This window comes from Fusarium tjaetaba (genome assembly GCF_013396195.1).
Source record: "Fusarium tjaetaba strain NRRL 66243 chromosome Unknown NRRL66243_c0000263, whole genome shotgun sequence".
In the NCBI taxonomy this organism is placed as follows: domain Eukaryota; kingdom Fungi; phylum Ascomycota; class Sordariomycetes; order Hypocreales; family Nectriaceae; genus Fusarium; species Fusarium tjaetaba.
The window spans coordinates 14,584-37,775 of NW_023501459.1; the positions used below are offsets into that span (position 1 = coordinate 14,584).

General features: G+C 48.6%; 7 protein-coding genes across 7 annotated transcripts; 5 read left to right on the plus strand and 2 right to left on the minus strand.

The window, feature by feature from the left end:
* Positions 1 to 572: 572 nt before the first annotated feature.
* FTJAE_10943 (2-hydroxy-6-oxo-6-phenylhexa-2 4-dienoate hydrolase) lies at positions 573 to 1,838 on the plus strand (the record flags this gene model as incomplete). The annotated part of the gene is made up of 3 exons (XM_037343834.1): positions 573 to 794; positions 859 to 999; positions 1,053 to 1,838. 3 exons carry the CDS (start codon positions 573 to 575, stop codon positions 1,836 to 1,838), a joined length of 1,149 nt encoding a protein of 382 aa, XP_037201999.1.
* Positions 1,839 to 2,023: 185 nt separating this feature from the next.
* FTJAE_10944 (leptomycin B resistance pmd1) lies at positions 2,024 to 6,603 on the minus strand (the record flags this gene model as incomplete). Its single annotated transcript, XM_037343835.1, has 12 exons — positions 2,024 to 2,050; positions 2,113 to 2,668; positions 2,722 to 3,037; positions 3,120 to 4,470; positions 4,508 to 5,225; positions 5,271 to 5,365; positions 5,414 to 5,584; positions 5,634 to 5,969; positions 6,032 to 6,174; positions 6,228 to 6,255; positions 6,313 to 6,390; positions 6,451 to 6,603. 12 exons carry the CDS (start codon positions 6,601 to 6,603, stop codon positions 2,024 to 2,026), a joined length of 3,972 nt encoding a protein of 1,323 aa, XP_037202000.1.
* A 2,269-nt stretch (positions 6,604 to 8,872) lies between these two features.
* Positions 8,873 to 11,165, plus strand: FTJAE_10945 (histidyl-tRNA synthetase; the record flags this gene model as incomplete). Its single annotated transcript, XM_037343836.1, has 5 exons — positions 8,873 to 8,924; positions 8,978 to 10,179; positions 10,249 to 10,644; positions 10,909 to 11,038; positions 11,086 to 11,165. 5 exons carry the CDS (start codon positions 8,873 to 8,875, stop codon positions 11,163 to 11,165), a joined length of 1,860 nt encoding a protein of 619 aa, XP_037202001.1.
* A 1,955-nt stretch (positions 11,166 to 13,120) lies between these two features.
* FTJAE_10946 (uncharacterized protein) lies at positions 13,121 to 14,366 on the plus strand (the record flags this gene model as incomplete). The annotated part of the gene is made up of 2 exons (XM_037343837.1): positions 13,121 to 13,411; positions 13,461 to 14,366. The coding sequence occupies 2 exons, from the start codon at positions 13,121 to 13,123 to the stop codon at positions 14,364 to 14,366; spliced, it is 1,197 nt and encodes a 398-aa protein (XP_037202002.1).
* A 608-nt stretch (positions 14,367 to 14,974) lies between these two features.
* On the minus strand, positions 14,975 to 16,372 carry FTJAE_10947 (CAMK CAMK1 CAMK1-CMK kinase; the record flags this gene model as incomplete). Its single annotated transcript, XM_037343838.1, has 5 exons — positions 14,975 to 15,271; positions 15,327 to 15,712; positions 15,765 to 15,897; positions 16,053 to 16,260; positions 16,329 to 16,372. The coding sequence occupies 5 exons, from the start codon at positions 16,370 to 16,372 to the stop codon at positions 14,975 to 14,977; spliced, it is 1,068 nt and encodes a 355-aa protein (XP_037202003.1).
* Positions 16,373 to 19,355: 2,983 nt separating this feature from the next.
* Positions 19,356 to 19,965, plus strand: FTJAE_10948 (ubiquitin-conjugating enzyme; the record flags this gene model as incomplete). Its single annotated transcript, XM_037343839.1, has 3 exons — positions 19,356 to 19,403; positions 19,468 to 19,627; positions 19,697 to 19,965. The coding sequence occupies 3 exons, from the start codon at positions 19,356 to 19,358 to the stop codon at positions 19,963 to 19,965; spliced, it is 477 nt and encodes a 158-aa protein (XP_037202004.1).
* Positions 19,966 to 20,817: 852 nt separating this feature from the next.
* FTJAE_10949 (lysine-specific histone demethylase 1) lies at positions 20,818 to 23,007 on the plus strand (the record flags this gene model as incomplete). Its single annotated transcript, XM_037343840.1, has 4 exons — positions 20,818 to 20,895; positions 20,994 to 21,189; positions 21,239 to 22,831; positions 22,892 to 23,007. The coding sequence occupies 4 exons, from the start codon at positions 20,818 to 20,820 to the stop codon at positions 23,005 to 23,007; spliced, it is 1,983 nt and encodes a 660-aa protein (XP_037202005.1).
* Between the last annotated feature and the right edge of the window lie 185 nt (positions 23,008 to 23,192).

Sequence of the window (23,192 nt, forward strand, 5' to 3'; positions counted from 1 at the left end):
ATGATTGTTTTAGCTTGTGGTAACTTTATAGGCAAAAATATCGGGCACTATTATTATCCAATGAAGTAGCGATAGATCCTCACATAGTAGATATAATAATAGAGGGTTTGTCGGTACTTAAGGTGGGTATTTTTAACCTCCGGCTCAGCCGGCCGGGGGCTAGTTATAGTAGGTAGGCAAGTAGCTCTCAGCTCGGGCGACTAGTCAGTGGAAAAGCCCGTCCGTGTGGTGACGTGACCTTATCCCTCAGACCTGCAAAGCTGGAAGCCTTTTTGTATGTACGGATACAATACTACATACAGTATCTTTCATTCTATTTCTTGTCCCTGTCGATCGCGGGTTATCTTTTCAAAAAAGCAAAAGGAGCCGTCATGCGCTGAGCATTTCCGCTTTATCACTGTGGCTGCACCGTTGACTCAGGCGTGCTACACACCTTACCAACCTACCTACACATACAGACCTAGCGGAGGTAATCTCACAAAGTGGCTGAACAAGTGTTCACCCTTTCTCTTCACCAGTCAGCCCATCAGCTTCTAACGTTAGCTCTTCTCACCATCCAGTATCCCACAAATATGTCTCCTCAAGATACGCCAACGGCCCTCGTGGTCACAACGACTGTTCTCTCAACTGTTGCCTTTCTCGCTATCGCCCGCGCACTTCTCTACCCCGTGCGCCCGAAAACCATTCGCAATCCGCTCAAGGCGGGCGTGTACGACAAGGCCAATGCTGATAAGTTGAAGAATCTTGTTTATCAACCTGATCAGTTTCCTGGCGCTCGAGATGTAGAAACCCCAGTAAGCCACTATCTCACGGCCTGATGCCCAGAAAGAACTGCCAGTATGTTGACCACAGACATAGTACGGAAGCATTCGTATTTACGAGTTTGGCCCTGAGAATGGTGAAAAGGTCTTCTTTGTGCACGGCATCAGCACACCCTGCATCACTCTCGGGCCTATAGCTCTTGGGCTCGTCAAACGCGGATATCGTGTGATGCTCTTTGTAAGCTTCTTGCTACCTACTCGGGCTCTCCAGCTTGACTAATGTCTCTTGAGGATCTCTTTGGGCGTGGTTTCTCCGATGGTGTCGCTGATATTCCACACGATGCCCGTCTCTACGTCTCCCAAATGCTGCTTGTCTTGGCTTCTAGCCCTCTTGCATGGACCGGTACAGGCGCCTTTCGCCTTGTTGGCTATTCTCTCGGCGGTGGCATCGCAGTTCATTTTGCCAATGCGTTTCCTAACCTCGTGCGCGATCTCGTGCTCCTCGCGCCTGCAGGTTTAATCCGCGCCGCCTCCTTTGGCCGCGTCTCTCGATTCCTCTTCGTCTCTGGCCTCGTCCCAGAGCGCATTCTGGCCTTCGCTACACGCAGTCGTCTTCAAAAGCCTATCGCCGCTTCAGCCAAGCCACCTCCCAAGACGCCCATAGAGGCTGTCACTACGCCACCACTCAATGTTGCCGAGGCAGAGGTGCTCCCAGTGTCCGGTGAGGCCGTTACGCCGTTGGAGCAACGTGTCATGGAGTATGTGCGCTGGATGGTCACCCATCACAGTGGCTTCGTCCCCGCGTTCATGTCGAGCATTCGCTTTGCACCCCTGACCGATCAGCATGAGGCCTGGGCCAAGTTGTCCAAGCGTGCTCCTGGCACTACAGCTATTTTACTAGCTAGATCTGACGAGATTATTGATACCGAGTCCTATCGCCGGGATGCACTATCCCTCGTTGGCGGTGAGCACCATGTCCGCTGGCGAATTCTCCCAGGGAGCCATGATTTCGTTATGACGCATGCGGGAGACATCCTTAGCGAGATTGACGACATGTTCAATACTAACAAGGTGTGAAGATGGTCGTGTTTTATTGTATCTCTGTTTGATGTCATCTACAACAGGGCTCCAGACATTTACACAAGGTGCGAGAGCAGGGAGTTGAGTTCAGGAGTTTGTTATATCCATGCCCTTTATTTTTCCAGGATAGAACATAGAGTAGAGAGCGATTGGGTAGTTTCATTGTGCACTCGCTTCCATTCTTAACGATCTAAGGCTTGACTTTGACACTATATTCAATTAGCACACTCCCGCCATCCATCTCAGTCGCCGAGCAAGAATATGTACTCACCATGTTCCAGTAGACGCCCCGCCTCTTCAGTAACTCTGCATGACATCCTTGTTCCAATAATTGGCCATCTCCCAGGACAAAGATCACATCAGCATTCTGCACTGTGGCCAGTCGATGTGCTACCACGAGCATCGTGCGTCCTTCACTAGCTCTTTCGAATGCCGACTGGACAAGCTTTTCGCTCTCCGAATCAAGGGAGCTCGTAGCTTCATCGAGAAGTAGGACTTTTGGGTCGCGAATCAGAGCGCGAGCAATCGCCACGCGCTGCTTCTGACCACCTGAAAGCGATACACCACGTGATCCAATGTTTGTATTGTAGCCCTCTGGTAATGAGACGACAAAATCGTGGATCGACGCATCACGGCACGCTTGGTGTAGTTGCTCGTCGGTGATTGCTGAGGGGTCGACTCCAAGTAAGATATTCTCCTTGATGGTGCCTTGGAAGAGGGTGGCTTCTTGGGCCACGAGAGAAAAGTACTTTCGGTATTCGTACAGGTTGATGTCGGTAGCATCCTTGCCATTTAGGAGGAGCCGGCCCTTGTCCAAGTCGTAAAATCTGTTTCCTCAGCCACGGTACAATGTAAAAGCATGTCGTGTCGAGCAACTTACCTTTCAAGTAACGAAATGATCGATGACTTTCCTGAGCCTGAGGCGCCTACGAGGCCAGCAAACTGTCCCTTCTCAATCTTCAGGCTCAATCCTTTGAATACGGGTGTGCTCCTGGTCGGGTACTTGAAGGCGATATTGTCCAGCTCAATCGACATTCCACCATCTGTATCTGGGATCTCCTGCGAGGTAGAGACCTTGTCTCGTGGTCTGCTCTCTCTCATGTTTAGAATACGATTCGCAGCTGCAGAAGCCATCGCACTGTTTGGACCAAAGCCAAGGGCTTGCCCGGCTGCCTCGCTTCCATTTGTAATGGCCACTGTGAGACGTAAGTAAGGGTCAGAAGCGTTTGGGTCTCCATCTGCGCTACTCGAATACAGAAAGTCATAAAGTTCACTTACTGAAGCAGACGAAAAAAGCAACTAGACCGATTTCATGTCTTGACAAAAGACGGCCCCCCCACCAGAAGTTCAGAGCTTGGCATGCCATGCTCGCACTATCAGAGAAACCAAAGAGTATGCTCACCCATCTGGCTTTTCTGTATGCTGATACCACGTGTTCGTTGAGTAAGTTCTGATATCGGAGGCAAATCGAATCTTCCAGTGTCAACGAAGTAACCGTTCTAAATGCTCCTATTGACTCAGATGCAAACTTTGAGCTCTCTGCAAAGACATCATTGTTCATCTTCTCGAATGCCAGCTCGTATTTGAAGCGCCAGTACGCTGAAACGATCATTATGGGTAACACGACACAGCATGAGACGAGAGCCAGTTTCCATGCGAAAGCGAACGCAATCGATATTGCCCCAACCACGTTGAAGAGAGCGACAAAGACACTGGCCATGTTCAGTCCCATCAACTCTTCAAGTTGCTTGGGGTCCTGGCCAAGTCGGGACGTTATTGTTCCATGAGAGTGGTCTTCATGGTCAAAAAATGATGTTTTCTGAAACATTACCGCATCAAAATACTGCTTCTGGTATTTCACGCGTATCGTAGATGACATCCGAGTGGCGATGAAGACAACTACAAAGTAGCTGATTCCGATTCCTGAAGCCAGGACGACGAACATGAGTGACCAGAAGTTGCTCCCGGATAGGTTCGAGTCAGTCCCTATGTCGTTGAAAGAAACAATGATCTTCCCAAAAATCCATGCCTGTAATGGTACTCCAGCTCCCACACAGGCACCGGCAAATAGAGTCAGAAAAAACGCTGGCCACACATTCTTTGACTCGTAGAACAGTCGACCAAAGCTTGCAAAGAAGTTCCGTGCCTTGTCTTTAGGAGCCTCCGTCGACGTGCCGACCTCGGAAGCTGTAACGCTCGTCACGCTGGCCAGGACGGGCTTGTCCTCAGTTTCAGCCGACTCATCTCCTGCATCTGTGGGTTCTCCAAGCGATAGGGATTGTGCACGCACAAGCCCTGAGTAGACTCCGCCCTCTATCGTCATGAGACTGTCATGTGTACCTGATTCAGCGACTTTGCCCTTCTTCAAGACGATGATACGGTCTGCTTTCTTAATGGTTGACAGTCGATGGGCTATCGTTATAGTGGTCCGGTCTTTCGCAGCTCTGTCAAGGGCCGCTTGAACAATCCTCTCTCCACGGACGTCGATAGCACTCGTGGCCTCATCCAGTATAAGTATACTTGGTTTTCGCACGATAGATCGTGCAATAGCCAACCTCTGTCTCTGTCCACCGGAGAGTTTGGCACCACTATCGCCAACGAGCGTGTCCAACCCCTTGCACGTGTTAGCCTTGATGGGTTTTCGCAAAGGTTTTGTCACAACTTACATCTGGCAGTCGATCAATGAACTCATCGGCGAATGATTCTCGACAAGCCTCCCTAACAAGTTCTCTCTTCTTGTCCTCGGCCTCATTTTCCCATGGACTTCCGATCAGACCATAGGCAACATTCTTATAGATCGTATCGTTGAATAGAAATGGCTCCTGCGAGACGAGACCTATCTGGGACCTCCACCACTTCAAATCGATGTCGTCCAATAATTGGCCTGCTGTCAAGATTCGCCCGTGGACTTCGACGAGAAGTCCTGGTTCTTCAGGCTCGTTGTCAACCACGTTTTCTGCGTCAACATCCTCATCACTCTCCTCTTTCTTGTTCTTGCGACCCCCTTTTTTCTCTTTCTCAATGACCTTGGCAAGAACGTGTTGATCCTGTAAGGTATACCATCTCTGGATGAGCCCAACAATGGTCGATTTGCCTCCCCCGGACGGCCCGACAATCGCATTGATTTTTCCAGCCTCTATACGCAAGTCTAGGCCATCTAGCACCTTGACATGAGGCCGGCTAGGGTAAGCAAAGGTAACATCCTCGAAAATGATATCCTGTGTCGGAGAGACTTGGGGATCCTTCAAAGTACCCTTGGCAGGCTGCGGAGCGTCGATAACAACAAAGAATTCGCAGGCTGCCACGGTGGCTTTTCCAACAGCTAGTAGCGGCGTAGATGTTCGTTCGAGGGAAAGTACGACAATCATAACAGAGAGCAATACGCTAGATCTATCAGCACATTATCGTTTACCATATAGACGGACTCACACAAGGACATCTCCCACGCTGTCCAATCTTCCCTCAGAGTACGACTTTGCACCAAACCAAAAACAAAGTGCGAAGCCAGCATATAGCCCGAAAAACTACGCATGTCAGCAGCTTGAAGTTCAGTCACCATCTTGGCTACTTACTACCAAACCGAGTTGTCCGCCAATGAGGGGAGAGAGAAGTTTACCATGTTGGCGGGTTTCCTCGACGAACTGGCCGTATCGTCTGGAAATTCGTGATTCTGCACCGCACGCGGCCACCATTTTGACGCTCGCCAAAGCTTCGCTGGCAACCGCACCAGCTCTGCCCTCTGCCTAATTCTTGGTCAGCATCGAGGTTTTCGAAGGGCAAGGGTGTTGCAACCTTTGTGATGAGCGCATTAACCTTGAGTATCATGGGCAGAAATATGCCCAAGACAAGGAAAAGGTATAGGATGATTGAAGAAGTGACTAGAGTCAGGGACCAATTCTTAACGAACGCTACAATAATCGCAGCCACAATGGTTGAGTTATATTCAACAAAAGTGCCAAGTTTTTCTGATATGCCTAGCTGCAGGACATTGGCTGTAGATGTGATGGTGCCTGTGGCATAGCCTGGAGGCATTGAGTCGAGGACATGGATAGATTGACCGAATAGTCTTTGCAGGTAGTGAAGTCTGATGGCGGATGATAGCCTGATGCCTATCATGCGGAAGACGAACTAGAGGTGGTCAGATCAGGCCGAGTGCTTGGATGAAGAGTCAGTTGATCGATCATAGGTACCTTGTTGATAGAGTTGAGCACGAAACGACCCAGAAACAGGGCGAACATGTACAACGCCAACTTATCAATGCTTTTGTTGAATTCACTTTGCGATGTTGTGCTGCCTGGCATAAAGTATTCTGTAAAGTTGCCAACGAATTGCCCTAGTGGTGTCGTCAGGAACAGACTCAGAGGTAGGAGTCGTAAATGCGTTTACCAAAAACTACATTCATCAATGGCAGCGTCTAAAAGACGTGTTAGCTAATGATCTTGTCTTGATACCGAGTTTTGGGGCAACTTACAATCCCTGCTCCAATGCTTGCAAAGAAGCCTGCAGCATACGCAAAGAAATCCCATTTTGTTGCGTAGGAGAATATCCGCTACAAGTTACTAATGTTAAGAGTGTCACTGATACAATGCGCCCTCAGGGGGTTACTCACCAGGTAATCTTTGAAGTTTGCTGTCCGCTCAGGTCGGGCTTTTGCCTTGGCTTGCAACTCGTCTTCTTTGGCAGCATTTGTTAATGGGCCTTGAGGCTCCGAAGAAGGAGAGTTGGCAGACTTTTCGATTTTGTCATGATGATCAACAGCCATGATGTCGACGAAACTTAGACACCTTCACGTATGGGGTCGTGGACAGCAGATTCAATATTCCAATGAGGACATTCATGGAAATCAGAGGAGCTCTCAAAGTCGCGCATTGGCTAAAAGAGTAATCTGTGTAGATGAAGAAGAGGAATCGATGGTTGGCTGCTATAGGCAGACATCAACTGATGTACTTGATACTGGGTAGGGAGGCTGTGAGTATAGTTGTTACAGCCCAGACTTGTTCAGTTAGTATATTACCGTATTGGGAAGTCGTTGATACGAGATACGAGACCAGCAGGCATTGAAGTATGGAGTAAAAAACTGGTGATTCTTGACGTGACAGGTGCCTGTGGCGATCAACGACGCAGGAAAAACGAGTGTATTCTTCCAGATCTATATTTGAGACTGGATTCGATCTTTTGAACACTCCTCATCAGCCAATCCCTGTCTGTCAGCATGCTAATGGCTTGGTCACCACAGACCATGTTTTGACTCAGGGCCTGTGAAGAGGGACCGAGTACGCGTACATGTATGGAGCTGTATGATAGGATGCAACTAATTAAGTATCCGTAGGGACGCAAGAAATCTTCCCAAATAAGCTTGATTAACCGCTGACAATGAACTACATACCTTGCCTATCAACTATACCTATATTCAGGAGACTAGTGCTGTACAAAGTCGTCTTTCTGCCTGGGAGCCCGTCATGGACTTGGTGAACTGTCCTGTCCTGTTAAGTAGTTACTATGTATGTGTTCCTTAAGGTAAGATTGGCCCAGCCAATAGCACCAGCTTGATATGATACTGGTCCCTAATTTCCATCCTCGCTTCGGGTAAGCTCTTCGGGTTCGGATCGAATCAAGATTCCGATCCAATATGAGTTGGTGGTGTGTATGCCAGATCCTGTCACAGCACTCGCCGCTCGCGTACCATTTCTGGGGCGTGGGGTCCACGGAAGGATAACGGGACTTTAAATCTGACGCGTATGTACTTCAGCGAGCGTCCCGTAATCTCAGGAAGCATGGGATGAGGCTGATGTCCCGTTTCTCAATTATCCTGTGTGCCGGATTGTCGCATTAAACAAGTATGAATACCTAGGTAGTAAGATCACTTCTGTCAACATAATGAGTTTCTAACATCCTCACAAATATATCCAAGTGTTAAGTACCTTCACCTTCTCAACGATAAAAGGCGAAAGATAGATGGCTACTAACTCTATAACGTGACTACGATCTAATAAAACAACAATAGCAATTGGATCTATATATTATACATATCTAGCTCTTGTGATCATTTTCTGTGTAAATGTCTTTTAGTACTTCCTGTAATGAGCAACTATGCTGATAGTATCGGGTGGCTCTGTGGGTTAAGACTTATAATTATAGCGTTGCTTGGTTTGTTGAACTCCTTGTTACTTCGCACAACGATTATCCATAAGCGCATAAGCCTTTTCAATTTCTATAAATACTCTAAGTTAAACTTCCCTCAAGTTCTGGATCGTTTTGACACCTCTATATTTAATAAAGTATAAAGCATAAAGTATATGCTTACCCTGTACGTCTAGATATCTTCACGCTGAAGTCAGTGCCCTAGGTATATAACAAACCTCGAACTTGTGTTGATATAATACGTATCGTCTCTTCTCCGTATAAGTAAATATACGAGATCCTCTCCTCTCCTCTCCAAGCTTTCTTACACTTCGCAGTCATCTATTCTTTCAGACCACAAGGTCGGTAGGTATTGGATCTGATAATACTGGTAAATCGGGGCCAATTAGTGCAGTGTAGGCTCCCCATATGCCCCACCAACTAGTTCTCTTGGGCTAGGTACCTAGACAGCCTAGGCTACAATGGTCGATTGCTTCTCCCGCTGGAAAGGTTTTATGCGCGATTGACTTGCTGTCAGTATCCAAAGTGTGACGCTTAGTTACCTAGGTAGGCATCCCCGTCCCGCCGCTCGCATGATGAGCATCGGCCTCAAATTTTGTGGTGAATTCCAAAGCTTCAATTTCCTCTGAGGCCGTCGCGTCCTCGCATCGAATGATAGGGAGATGAGGCCAAAACCAGCCCCAATCAAATCCCTTTGCCTGAGCCGCATTACGGCAAGACCACTGTCGTCCACACCTGCGCCTTCCTGTCTTGCTCTTACTCGGAGGTATCGTCATTCAAGGTTCCTCAGCCTCGACCCCTCCATCACAGTCTTTTCCCTGCCCCGCTACGCTTCTTCCTCTTCCTCTTCTTCCACCACCACCACTCTAGAGTCTCCCACATCACTCGAAATGGCGCCCAAGAATAAATTCGAGCTCAAGACCCCCAAGGGTACAAAGGACTGTAAGTGATCGAATCAATCGTACCGCAGAGGCCATTCCTTAACACCATCCAAGGGGAGGGGAAGGATATGGTTATTCGTGACCACATCTTCAACACCATCACCCAAGTCTTCAAGCGCCACGGCGGAGTCACGATCGATACCCCCGTCTTTGAGCTCCGAGAGATCCTCGCTGGAAAATATGGAGAGGACAGCAAGCTCATCTATGACCTTGCTGATCAAGGTGGTGAGATCTGCTCTCTGCGATATGACTTGACAGTCCCTTTCGCCCGCTTCCTAGCCATGAACAAGCAGATTCAAAACATCAAGAGATATCACATCGCCAAGGTCTACCGCCGAGACCAACCTGCCATGACCAAAGGTCGCATGCGAGAATTCTACCAGTGCGATTTCGACATTGCCGGCACCTACGACCCCATGCTGCCCGACGCCGAAGTCATCCGCATCATCACGGAAGTATTTGAGGGACTTGGTTGGAACGGTGGATACACGATCAAGCTAAATCACCGAAAGATTCTGGACGGTATTTTCCAAGTCTGTGGAGTCCCCGAGGACAAGATCCGCACCATTTCCTCGGCCGTCGACAAGCTCGACAAGCTGCCTTGGGCTGATGTGCGAAAGGAGATGACCGAGGAAAAGGGACTTGACGGCGATGTCGCTGACCGAATCGGAGAGTGGGTTGTTCTCAAGGGCAAGCAGGATCTGCTGCAGAAGCTTCAGAGCACAGAGAGCTTGGCCGCAAACGAATCCATGAAGAAGGGAATGGAAGATCTTGCTCTGCTGTTTGAGTATCTAGAGGCCTTCGATTGCCTGGATCGAGTTTCTTTTGACCTCAGCTTGGCTCGAGGCCTCGACTATTACACCGGACTTATCTACGAGGTCGTCACCCAGGGCTCTGCTCCTGAGGTCACACCTGGGCAGGAGAATGCTGAGTCTAAGCCTTCCAAGAAGAAGGGTAAGAAGGGCTCTGAGGATGACGACCGTTCCGATGACCCCACGGTCGGCGTAGGAAGTGTGGCTGCCGGTGGCCGGTACGACAACCTTGTTGGCATGTTCTCTGGCAAGAGCCAAATCCCCTGCGTCGGTATCTCCTTTGGCGTCGACAGGATTTTCTCTATCACCAAGGCCAAGATGGCCGCTGAGAAGAATGCTGCTGTGCGTAACAATGATGTCGATGTTTATGTCATGGCCTTTGGTCAGGGATATCTGAAAGAACGTATGTCAGTGTGCGCTAAGCTATGGGAGTCTGGAATCAAGGTTAGTTGACTTTCCCCACGAACCTTACTGTTCCACGGAACAGAGGACTAACTGTGCTATCTGTCACAGGCAGAGTTTCTTTACAAAGTTAAGCCTAAGCTGCCCGCACAATTCAAGGCCGCCGAGGCCAATGGTGTGCCATTTGCTATCTTCCTTGGCGAAGACGAAGTCAAGGCAGGCAATGTCAAGATTAAGGAGATGGGACTCCAAGAAGGCCATCCCGAGAAGGAGGGTATTCTTGTCAGCATGTCCGACATGGCCAAGGAGATCAAGGTTCGGCTTCAGCGCAAGCGAGAGCTTGACGAGATGACCAGACAAGCCGAGGGCCTGAGGGTTGTCCATGGTATCAAGGGCGATGAGGTAAAGAATGCAGAGAAAGAAGTTGAGGATGCCAACCCTGAAACCACACCAGCAGCAGTCGAGGCGACTCCAGGGACGGAAGAGCCAGCTCACAGCAGTTCGACAGTATGAGTTCTTTGTGACGAACCTCAATAAAACAGTTAAAAACGATGGCCGTGGCGTCGAGTCTTAATAGAAAGGACGATCATCTCACAAAGTCACTGTTCACATGAATGGATGATTCCACTTATTGTCAATCATGGGTATCAAAGTTGGGGAAACACGTTGTTCCGTGAAGCCAATCGTAGTCGCCTGTTTTTCTCTTTCTGTTTCCCCTTTGCCTAGCGCAGCCACGTTTGTTCCTCTCTACAACAAACACTATGACAACAGTACGCTTCCGATCGACACGGCGGTGCTCTAGGGTTCTACTACCTATCTGTTGAAAAGCATCCAGCCTCCAACGCTGGGGCTTTTGAGGACGTTACCACGAACGAGCAACAATGGAGACTGCGCACGTCTTGTGAGCAAAGAGGTAATCCTCCATTTACGGAATAAACTGGACGTCAGGCCGCGACCAATCTCTCCCCGCTTACGGCTCCAGCCGACGTTCTCGAGCAGAGGGGCTTGGATGGCGACCCCGAAGTTGAAACAAAGACGAACACAGGACTGGAGAGACTACGTACCATAAGGGCACAAGCCGAGGAAGTCTTATTACCAGAGACGCAGGTACCGGGTCGTACGCACCCAGGATGTGGCGGATCAATAGCCGCATCCGCAAGTGACCATTGCATCAGGCCAACCCGAAGTCGCAACTATCGTCAATCAAGTCGGGAGGGGGCTCTAAGTTTCTGCTGCTACCTGATGACCACCCCTGCGTCGGAAGGGGAACTCTGAGGTTTGGTTCAAGTGCCCGTTTAGACGGCCTCAGGATCCCGACCTACTGGAACCGAGACACTGGCGTTTGTCGTTCACGCCACAAGGCCGACAAAGCCGAATCGAGTGACTGCAAGCGCAGTTCGACAGTGTGCATTTTGTTCTGTTGTGTGGATGTTTCATTCATATCCCCCTCTTTACATCACATTTTCCACCTGTGCCGTCTATGGAGTAGCATGGTGCTTCTTTGAAGATGGGTTTCTTTTCTTGGCCAACCCATCAGCCCAACTAAGACTACTAGAGAGGGAGTGAGGACGGCACGACAAGAGACGGCCCGGTGGGTCCCCTGGGCTGGACCACGGAAGGGTCTGAGGCTCGTGCAGCCGGCGCGGCACCTCCATCCCCAGTTTGGCTTGATTGATTCTCACAAGAGCGTGGGACCACTCTGCTCTTCTTGCTGAGTTTTTCTCATTGCTCAGTAGTACTGTGGGGATAGGAAATAAGAGTACGGAAAGACCCTTGGAGTGGTAGTGGTGGGTGCAATGCAGCTGGACAGGAACCATGCAGGCAGGGGATGGCCCAATACACGAGTAGCTGAATAGGGTCTCAAGAACAAGATCAGTCCCTGTCTTCAAAAAATGGCGAGGGCTGATATTGAGGTTGAACCTGTCATCCCCGGATCGTGTGTGCTATGTGAGTCCATACCGAGTGGTGCTTATATCTATCTGTGTTAGTGTCTGTTGGCCCGAGGACCGACGTATGACAGACACTCTTGGCCGTCACGTCCACTTTGAGCCGATTTTGCTACCCTTTGTTCTTTGATGCCATACTATTGGCCCTCTGCCGGGACCTCGATCTTTCGTAGTGTCTGGCCAAAAACGACTCAACGGCATCATCGTTCTCAGAACTATTTCGAAACCGCCTGGCAACCAGCGAAGAGCTCGGCGCCGCTGACACAAAGGACGAGACCCAGCCCAGCAATGATCTTCATTGCCCAGAGATCGGTATTCCCGACGACGGAGTGGTATCGACGCTATAATATTTGATTTGTGCTTGTCACCTGGACAACTTTGGCACTGGCTAGATGGTTCATCGATGTGGCGCTTATATGCTCAACACCAACCGCTTTTGGATATCTTGAATTCCAGTCCATCTCTTAACTACCCTCAACCACCATCATCGCACGGTTTTCAGTATTTTTCGACTTGTTTTCGTCTTCTAACGTGAAGGTACTCCTCGATCGGCCTCAGAGGCTTTGATATTTGTCTTTGATATCTCGACGAGTTGTCAAGAATTCCCTGTGCAGCTCTTACAACACTGGGGCTCCCACTTACACCTCGTTTCACGGAACTATTTTCTCGATACCTTCGTTGTCTTACCAATCAATTTACGGGACGACTCAGAATTGTCTCTCTTTGCCCCTACCTGCCAGGGGAGACCATAAAAGACACTTTCACGTCACTCTGCCATACCTTGGGCCCCAGTTCGCACACACTCATGAGACTGACCCCGAGGAGCTGAGCTGATAAGGCATCATTTTGGCAACATAATATTGGCATATTGGCCACACAAACCTTGGCCACGCCACGCGCGCCGCCGCTCTCAGTCCGGACTCTTATATTGTAACGCCCCCAGAACCGCCCCCCCATCCATTCTGCCTCTAGACCACGACCATAGCTCCAGACACGAGCCTTCGGGCTACCTTGACTGAAGAATATCACTTGTCGCCATGGCTGTTTTGCTGCCTCAACCAATTCATACAGCCACTTCGTCGTCTTGGCCTTCACGAACCTCATCACTATCCATGTCGCCACGGATGGAGACATGCCGTGCTTCAGTCACAGAGACTAACTCACCGGAATGGCTTCCCCAGGCTCTGTCAGAGACTCTGCACGTTCTGCCTTACACTTCCACAGAGTGGGCGAAGGTGATTTCGGATGTCAAGAGAGAATATCTTAACCGCCGTTATCGTCCCTGTGCAACCCGCTGCAGTGAAATCCTGGACAATCTCAAAGATTTCGTAAGTTATCTTTTATCAACAATTGTAAAACAATTCTAATGAGAATCAGAGCATTGTTGAGCCAGCATATCTGATATATCTTAACTTTTACGCAGCCAACTCACAAGAGATGCTTGCTCGTGCACTTCATCAAGCCGCCCCAGCGCGAACCACACTACTCAACCAGGCTCGGGACCATTATCAACGTGCCTCAACGCTCATCAATGCTGCAGACTCAACCGTTGGTCCAGCTTTACTGAGAAGACCGTCTGGCACTACTACAACATTGCCAAGCCTCCACTCTGCCGATAGCTCTGTGAGCTCCTATGTATCGTCAACATGGACCTCGTCTCACAGTGTATCTCCGGCATCATCGATCTCATCGATACAAAGCGTGCCCACTTCTAAGCGTAAGAAGAAGCGAGTGACTTTCAGCGACGTGCCCGTGGAGCTTCTCGAACGTCCGGACTCACCAACGCTTGGCCTAGGCAGCTTTTTAGGACCTGCTCGTTCAACATCCCCAGAAAGTTCTGGGGGAGGTTCATCTCCTGTACCAGCACCTCTGCGGTCATTGACTCAGGTGCCTCGGTCAATCCTCACTCCACGTTCAGCACAAAATGAGGCCTCCCCTTCTACAGACGCAGAGCTTGACCCCTTCCGCCATGCTCGCTCTGTCCACCGCTACAGTGCCCTCTTAACGAGCCTGCAGCGCCAAGTCTTTCGACACCTCAACTTCATCGAGGCAGAGCTCGGCCAACAGCACACTACCTCACCGTGTGAAGACATACCTCCGTTGTCTGCCACCGTGACGACGGTCACTTCTGCGTCCACTACGCCGAACGCCGACAAGATGCGTTCACCGGAGCTACAGGCACGGATAGAGCGACTCCGTGCGAAAGGCTGGGAACGCAAGCGATTCGACGCGCGTCGGTATGCCGAACTTCGCGAGAGTGCTTCGGCAGATATGAACAACTAAACTCTACTCATATCAGTCGCTAAATGGGTTACCTTTGTCGACCCAATGTTTATGACAGTGAAGGTGGATGGATGCTCCTTTCATCATGTATGTATGCTTATGAGATTGAATGATATCACGAGGAGAGATGATACGCTTGACGCGTGGCTCGGGATCGAATAACGACGGTCATTTGTATTAGCACACCAAAGACTGGATCTTTTTAGCTTATTATGACGGAAAAGTCAGGGGAAGATCACACAAGATTGTTGGTCCACTGGGAGGCTACCGAATATAGAGCATTTATCTACTCTGCACTATGATCTGAGTGAAAAACATGGAACTCATTTGGGTTATAACTTATCGGAGGCATTCAATTCCCACCTTTTTTAATCCCAAAGAATATTTCCGAAACAAAATAACAACGCTTTCAACCCAAGGAGTCGCCGCATCAGTCTTTGCGACCAAGTCCGACCCGTCTTTTCCATCCGTGTTATTGCCCTTTCTTCGTGCATCTTGTGAGGACTCAGGCTGCCATCCATGTCGGCGATGTGCCAAGGTCGCCCACCGTGATGCTGTCCAATATGTGTGAAATTTTCTGCAATTGATTGGGATTCACAATAGATTTGTTAAGCCTGGAAACTTCGACGCTTGGCATCCTTTTCGACCTCTTGAGTGACACGGAGAACTTCTTTCTCCTCCTTGTCATCAGCGAGCTTTGCTCTGGCGACCTCGGAGAAGATAGCTGAGAGATCCGAGTTCTCCGGGTCCTCTTCCATAGCCTTGAGCTTCTCGATACGTGCCTGGAGCTTGATCTTCTCGATGATGCGCCTGAACCGGCTTCTGGCGCGGAAAGACTTGATCTCGGGCAACAAGTTGTAGTCGGTAGCGTTCTCTCCGGTGAGCCAGATATGACCCAAAGCTTCCTGTATCGCGAAGTTAATTCAAAGATTCCCCCTCGTGACGACGGTGATACTCTACCTCACTGGTCCAACGCTGATCAGCATCTGGGTTGATCAGATGCAAGATGAAGTCTTTTGCATCGTTGCTGACGTCCTTCCAGTATCGCTCGTGGAAGACAACCGAGTTCTCAGTGCACTCCCGGATAAGGTCCTGAAGGTTCTCACTGCGGAAAGGTGAGTAACCACAGAGCAAAGTGTAAGTGATGACACCCATGGACCACATATCCACGGGCTTTCCATGACCTTCCTTGCGCATCACCTCGGGGGCAGCATAACCGAAAGAGCCAGCCATGGTCTTGAGAGACTCGCCCTTTCCGTCGAGCATCTTGGCAATACCGAAGTCGGCCAAAACGAGGTCGGAATCGGGATCTTTGCTTAGGTAAAGGAGGTTCTCGGGCTTGAGATCTGAAAACCGGGTTAGTTGGTGTCCAGAGATATGCCGTTTGAAGCACTGTACCTCTGTGAACAATGTTGTTCTTGTGAAGGAAATCGACAGCAAGTAGGATTTGCTTAATAGTTTCAGCGGCATCCTTCTCGGTGAACTTGCCCTGCTCGCAAATGCGGTCAAAGAGCTCACCGCCGGTAGCAAGCTGTGTCACGATATAAAACTTGTCCTGAAGACACGGAAAATGTAAGCAACATGGCATGTGGGAAACAGAGAGGGAGGGTAGTGAACTCAGCTAGTTTCCCAAGAACCTGACCTGAGTGGGGGTCGGGATGGAGATTTGGGGTTGGATGAGCTTACTCTCGACTCGAACCAGTCAACAAACTTGACAATGTGAGGATGCTTGAGTTTCTGAAGCATCTCCAGCTCGTCGTAGACCATCTGTTCGTTTCCCTTCACATTTCGTTTAAGAATTATCTTGACGGCAACCTTGCCAGTTGGGCCGTCAGCCTCCCGGACGACTCCATATGTTCCAGCACCGAGTGTTCGACCAAACCTGTACTTAGCTCTACAGAAGAAAGCATTTGTTAGGAATCATCGGATTTGTGATCGAGGGACAGGGGAGTTCGGGCGCACTTCTTATCGTAGCTCTCGGGTTGGCCATGAAGCCTGTTCAGCATGCCGGCGACTGCACATGACGACCGTGGTCAGCATATAATTCAGGGTGGTGCAAAAATCAACCAGCAGGACGGGCCTCTGGAAAGCAAGACACCAGACGTAAAGGCCAAATCGCCAGAGCGGGGAGGGGAACAAGGCTGTGAATAGTCGCAACTTACAACTCATGGCGGCCGTTTTGGCGGGGTAGAAAGCGACCCGTTTGGGTTTTGGAGATGGTAAGCTGGAGGGGAAACGAAGACAAGATCGAGTCTGTCTTTGGCTGATAAGACGAGAAGATATGTACCCGCACGGCAATTCGGTCTCACACAAAGAGTGTTATAGTAGGTCTGAGAGGGTGAAGCCTCTGGGATAACGAGAGTTATGTAAGAAGAGAAAGTAGGCGACGGTGACGGACGGGACGAGGAGGAGGAGGTCCTGGTTAATTAGCTTGCGACACCTACCAACTTTGGTAGCTAGGTAGTTACGGGACCCTCCACTGACGACTGACAACTGACGGGGCAGTGGGCAGTGGGCAGACTGGGGGCCCTGGGGCTGTCAGCCTGAGCAGAGAGCGCCGTATGCCACCTTTGGGGGACGGGACTTTAGCACTTAGGCACTCCACTAGCGGGGTGCCACCATGAATGGCTATGGATAATTGGTTGCAAAGGAGTGTGGCTCAGGCATTTACGATCCCTGGGCTGAAGGCATCTCCGGATCCATCTGATGGATGCTGACAGGGAAGAAACCGCACCTGCAATACCGGTAATTGCAGGTGAGGCTGAGTCTTTGTGGATCATGATATCCAAGATCCATTCCTGGAAGCAGTTGTCGAGTTTTCGCTTAAGTTCGTGGCTGAGCAGAACAAAACTACCTTCGCGCGCGACCCCCCCTTCTGAATAGGTCCTTGGCCAGGTTTTTGGCGATTTTTAGCTAGCCTGATTAGCCTTATTAGCTTATTAAAAAACAATTAATTATATTAGTTATTATTAAAAGATAAGCTATTAATTTAAATAGGCTTATAATAGCTTATAAACTATTTCTCTTTTATTTTAATTAATATTACTTTTAGCGTAATTTAGTTAATAAGCTTAAAAATACTAACTAGGCTATTTAAGGTAATAGATACCTTAATAATTAGCTATTAATAGCCTAACTTTAAAGTAGCTTATAGAGGTATTAAAAGTTAATTATAATAGGTATTAAAAAGGTAAAATGGAAATATTATAAGACTTTTTTTTAAAGCCTTTTTTTTTTAAGAAGTTAAGGCTATATAGTTTACTTATAGCTTTAGCTAAAGTATTAAATTAATTATTATACTACTAGATTATTAACTAGGTAATCTAGTTACTATTATAAAAGAACTTATAATTTTAATATATATTAAAAGGTAAGTATAGATATAGGTATAGATATAGGTATAGATATAGATATCTCTATAAGTAATTAATTAATAGCTATAGTACTAAATAGACTATTAAGTAAATTAGACTTATTAATCTAACTAATAGGCTATTAATATAGTTAATAACCTATTAATTATTAAAGATCTATAATATAATATTAAGCTATTAATTATAATAATCTAATTAATAAGAAAAAGGGCTATTTTCAATAAGATAATATTAAGTTATAGGCCTTTAACTGTAACTAGGTTATAGACTATATTAATAGCCTGTTATAGCCTATAACCTTTACTTAAGCCCTATTTAACAATAGGGTGCGCCTTGTAGGTACCTGCAGTAAGGAGTACCTAGGTACGGAGTACTATCATCGCAATTGATTGCTTCTATCCTTTCCAAGGTGGGCAGGTTGCCTCTTAATGCACCCAGCCCTACAACCAGCGTCGTTCCATTGGCATTACCAAGGCGACTATGCCTTGCGTGCTATTAGCGTTCACATGCCCTGAAATATGGAGGCCTCAGTAAGTTAGCGGAGGGTATTCAGAACCCTCATCTTAATCGTCTCGCCTTGAAGCTGGAGATCATCAATTTTCATGCGCAATCTGCTTGCTGGCTGGCCATCCATCCTGGCAGCGAAAGAAAGCCATTGGATAGGTTCATATCTTATCTACCTAGGTGATCGTCCGTAAGCTAAAGGCACCTATCTAGCGATTCGCTGCTCACTGTACCGAGTAAGCTGGACACATGATGGATGATGTCCTTTGTGACCAACACATATGGAAATTTCTCAATTGAATTTTATTTAACCTGGGCTGGAAGGTATAATAGTCAAAACCTGTGTGACTCCCATCGACTTACGTGGTACAAAGGTCTACCTACTGTACAGGCGCGTTAAATAGCCGAAATCAGAGTTGACATGACAAGCAGAGGCTAGCGACAGCTAAAGAATTAACCCTCGATCCGCATTCGAACAGCTTCATGTCTTACTACTCAGATACTGATGAGACAAGTCGACCGAGTAAAGAAAATCATGGCATAACAGCTGTATGAGTTCACCCAATAGTACAACACGAATCAATTTATGGGCCTAGCTCAGCTACATACACTTATTGTCGATCTCCAAGACTGGGACATGATTGACCCTAAGCGCTACAACAACATCAGAAAAGGATATGATGTATTTAAGATAGCCCACAGGGATGGGAAGGGCTGACATTCCAATCCAATACCGACAAACACCTTAGGTTCGTTCTATAGAAATCTGCAAACAACAGGTTATACAATGCCTTGCTGTAAAGGAAATGTTTCGCTATGTTTTGAACCAATCATACCCAGCTAGACATTCCCGCGTCCGGCTGTCCTCAGATCCATTGATTGACTGGGTCCTTCTTTCCACTACCACGGTGACTTGGGGGGGTTCTCGATTGTGGGCGCAGCATCGCAAACGGCCCCTCATTGCCTCCTACCTAGTGTTTGACTGTTCCACCAAACTACGCCCAACACTTTGTTCGAAACCTTTCACCTACATCTGATCTTCCGCCAACGCTTCTTTTCCATCGCACGTCAATTGAACCAAAAACCAGGGGAACAATTAACCTCATCGACGATGGCTGGAGCCACGCGGGATAGGCGTCTGGTCAAGGAGCTGGGCAAGGTTGGTTCTTCGTATCCCTTCGTCAACGCATCGGAGACTCGACTGACGCTCTTGTGCCCCGCAGATTCATAAGGATGGAATGCCCCCTGGTATCACATTGATAGAACGCAACGACAGTGTTGCTGGCGACTGGTTTGTTGATATCCAGGTTCTCGACGACAATCCGCTTTACAAGAACCAAGTCTACCGCCTCAAGTTCCATTTCCCCAAGATGTATCCCATAGGTTCGTGGATGGATTCGCCATATTCATGCACTGCTCGCATATGGTATAAATACTAACAATACTGTATAGAGCCCCCTGAGGTCACTTTTGACAAGCAAACCGATCGGCCCATTCCCATGCATCCTCACATATACTCCAACGGCATCATCTGTCTAGATCTTCTAGGTCAACAGGGTTGGAGTCCAGTCCAAAGCGTTTCGAGCGTATGCATGAGCATCCAAAGCATGTTGACGAGCAACGACAAAAACGAGCGACCTCCCGGCGATGAGGACTTTGTGCGAGGCAATAAGCAACGGCCCCGAGACATCGAGTTCCTCTACCACGATAACACCGTGTGAACGGGACGATGCGGACTCGTCATATGCAGACGAATGCACGGGGACTCGGGATATAAATAGCATTCATTTGGCGTTCAGGACACACCATCTGGTCGTGACAGGAGATCAGCGTATGGGATATAGCATTTGCATTTACCGACGGAACACAGTTGTTGAGATGCGCATTTGCATGCCTCGGGCTGAGGCTGGGCATAAGCATATCTAGTACAGTCAACATGGGCTGCTCAATGATGAATATCATGAAGGGGGCGGACGATGGTCTCCGCAGAACACAATGGCCAGGTGTACGATATTTCTAGTTGCTTATGATAATTACGAGAATCTGCTAGACATTTGTTTCACTACGACGCCATGCATCTTTCATGTTTGTTACTAATGACCCGATCAACTGAAGTGAGAGGGTTACTCTAGTAATTAGCGTCCTCATATCCATCCCGCGACGGAGGAAGACGGCCGCTTACTGTCACATATATCTGCTTGTTTACTACACTATAACGTGCATCCTGTAATTACCTATCCATTACCTTGGACTCCTGATGCTTTTTAAATCAGCAAGATTGACCTGAACCAATTTAGACCTGACCTGACGGGACTTCAATTATACGTCGGCCCCACCAATGAAGCGTTGCTGCAGTGGCTGGTGCAGAAGCTCTAGAACCCCCCACTTTACTGCCGTCATCCGCACACAACCTACCTTACTAGCTTACCTACCTAGGTATACTGTAGAGCTCCGTCATTTCGCACCCTGATCCATCCACTTGACCCGAAGCTATCTCAATCACTGAGCTCCCTCACCTCGCTCCCTCTTGAGTTTCTCTCGCCAACCCCGCGCAATCGCGTTTAGCCGATCCCATGGCTCCCCGGATAGAATTCAACGTCGAGCAGGTTCGCAGCAAGGCGAGAAAGGATCTGTTGTATCTCCTCGAAGGTGTACGTTCCCACCGCCTTGGCCCGCGAGCTTCACCCAAGCCGAAAGCTATGTGATTCACGCATCCGGCGAACTCAACTCACACCTCACTTCTATGTAGGTTCGCGGGAAGAAGAATGTTGTTCTAGATCAAAGCCTCGTCGGGCCAATCGGGACTATAGTCAAGGTTGCCGTCCTTCAAGAATATGGAGTAGATAAGTTCTTCATTCTGGAGAATGATAATGCCGATACCAGCCAGCGCAATGTTGTCTTTATTTCTCGTGGCGAATGTGGTCGCCATGCTGAAGCCATAGCTGGTCAGTTGCCATAATACGACAGAGAAGTTGCACTCTGACCCCCTCCTAGCTCAAATCAAGCGTATCCAGCGCGAAAGCCAAACCGGGCACGACTTTCACATATTCTGGGTCCCTCGCAGAACCCTCGTCTCCGACAAGCTTCTAGAAGAGGCCGGTGTATTAGGCGATGCCAACATTGCGGAACTGCCACTATCATTCTTCCCTCTGGAGAAGGATGTTCTGTCACTCGAGCTCGACGGCTCATTCCGCGATCTGTACCTATCTAAAGACGTTACACCCAACTTCCTTATGGCCAAAGCCCTTATGGAGATTCAAAGAAACCATGGCCTATTCCCGCGAGTGATAGGGAAGGGTGATAACGCAAAGCGCGTTGCCGACTTGCTTTCTCGTATGCGCCAAGAGCTTCTTGCTGGTGAAGATACGCCAGAAGCCAACAAGATTGGGTTGACGCCTAGCACAACCAACGAGAGCGTAATTATCGTCGATCGTGAAGTTGACTTTGTTACACCCTTGCTCACTCAACTGACATATGAGGGGCTCATTGATGAAGTCTTCGAGATCCACAACAACCAGACCAAAGTCGACACAACAGTTGTCGGCGCACCGGCACAGGCCTCGGCTGCAACTTCACAAAGCAGGAAACGAACAATCCAGCTGGACTCGAGCGACAAGCTTTACGAGCAATTACGTGACGCCAACTTTGCGATCGTTGGAAGTCTCCTCAACAAAGTTGCGAGGCGGCTACAGAAGGTGCAAAGCGATTACGAGAGTAAACACAAAACAAAGACTATTGCGGAACTCAAAGACTTTGTCAGTCAATTGCCAGGATACCAACAAGAACAGCAGAGTGCGAGAATACACACAGGCCTCGCGGAGGAGATTATTAAACATACCCGGACAGACCAGTTCAAGGGTCTTTTGGAGGTTCAACAAAATCTCGCCGCTGGGGCTGATCCGTCAAGCCAGTTCGATGGCATTGAAGAATTGATCGCGCGAGACGCTCCTATCGCGCAGACTCTAAGATTACTGTGTATTTACTCGTGCATATCTGGGGGCATAAGGCCTAAGGAGTTCGATCAATTCAGACGCTTGATTCTAGAAGGCTACGGCTACCAGCATCTCCTCACGCTTAGCAACCTAGAGAAACTACAACTCTTTCTGTCCAAGTCGTCGCCCCTGGCTGGCATGATCCCTATCCCAGGCGCCAACGCCGGCCCGACAGGAAGCAAGACGAATTATACGTATCTTCGCAAGCAGCTTCGGCTCATCGTTGATGAGGTTCAAGAGGACGATCCAAACGACATTTCCTATGTGTACAGTGGTTATGCTCCTCTTTCAATTCGCCTCGTTCAATGCATTCTGCAGAAGCAATATCTGCTTTCGGTGACTAAAGGAAACAGCGCCAACGCAGCGGGAGCGCCTGCAGGTGTTGGCACGCAAGGATGGCAAGGGTTTGACGAAGCTGTCAAACACGTTCGAGGGCAGACGTTTTATGAGCACCAGAAGGGTGAGGATAAGGCTGTCAAAGCCCGGGCATTGCTCTCTGGAAGTGGCAACAAGCAGACTGTCTTTGTTGTATTCGTCGGCGGCATCACTTTCACCGAGATTGCTGCTCTAAGGTTTATTGCAAAGCAAGAAGAAGGTAAGCACTCTTACAGCTGCCGGGGTTGCTCTGAAATGGAATCTGACATTGCCTCAACAGGACGGAGAAATATTGTGATTTGCACAACGTCGATCATCAATGGAAACAAGATGATGGAATCGGCGATCGAGAAGGAATCGTTTGCGAAAGAGAGCGTGCCCGCTTCAACGACCTGATATCCAATGTCAGCATACTATACTTATTTATGATACCTAGAATATTGTCAAGTACCTTACTGGTTACCTGGTTGGGAGCATTTCGATGGCGTTTGAATGATTGGAGCAAGATACCGAGTACATCAACAAGTTACGGTAGGCAGGCGTGGAACCCATTCTTTGAAGGATCGTCCCAGACCTTAACA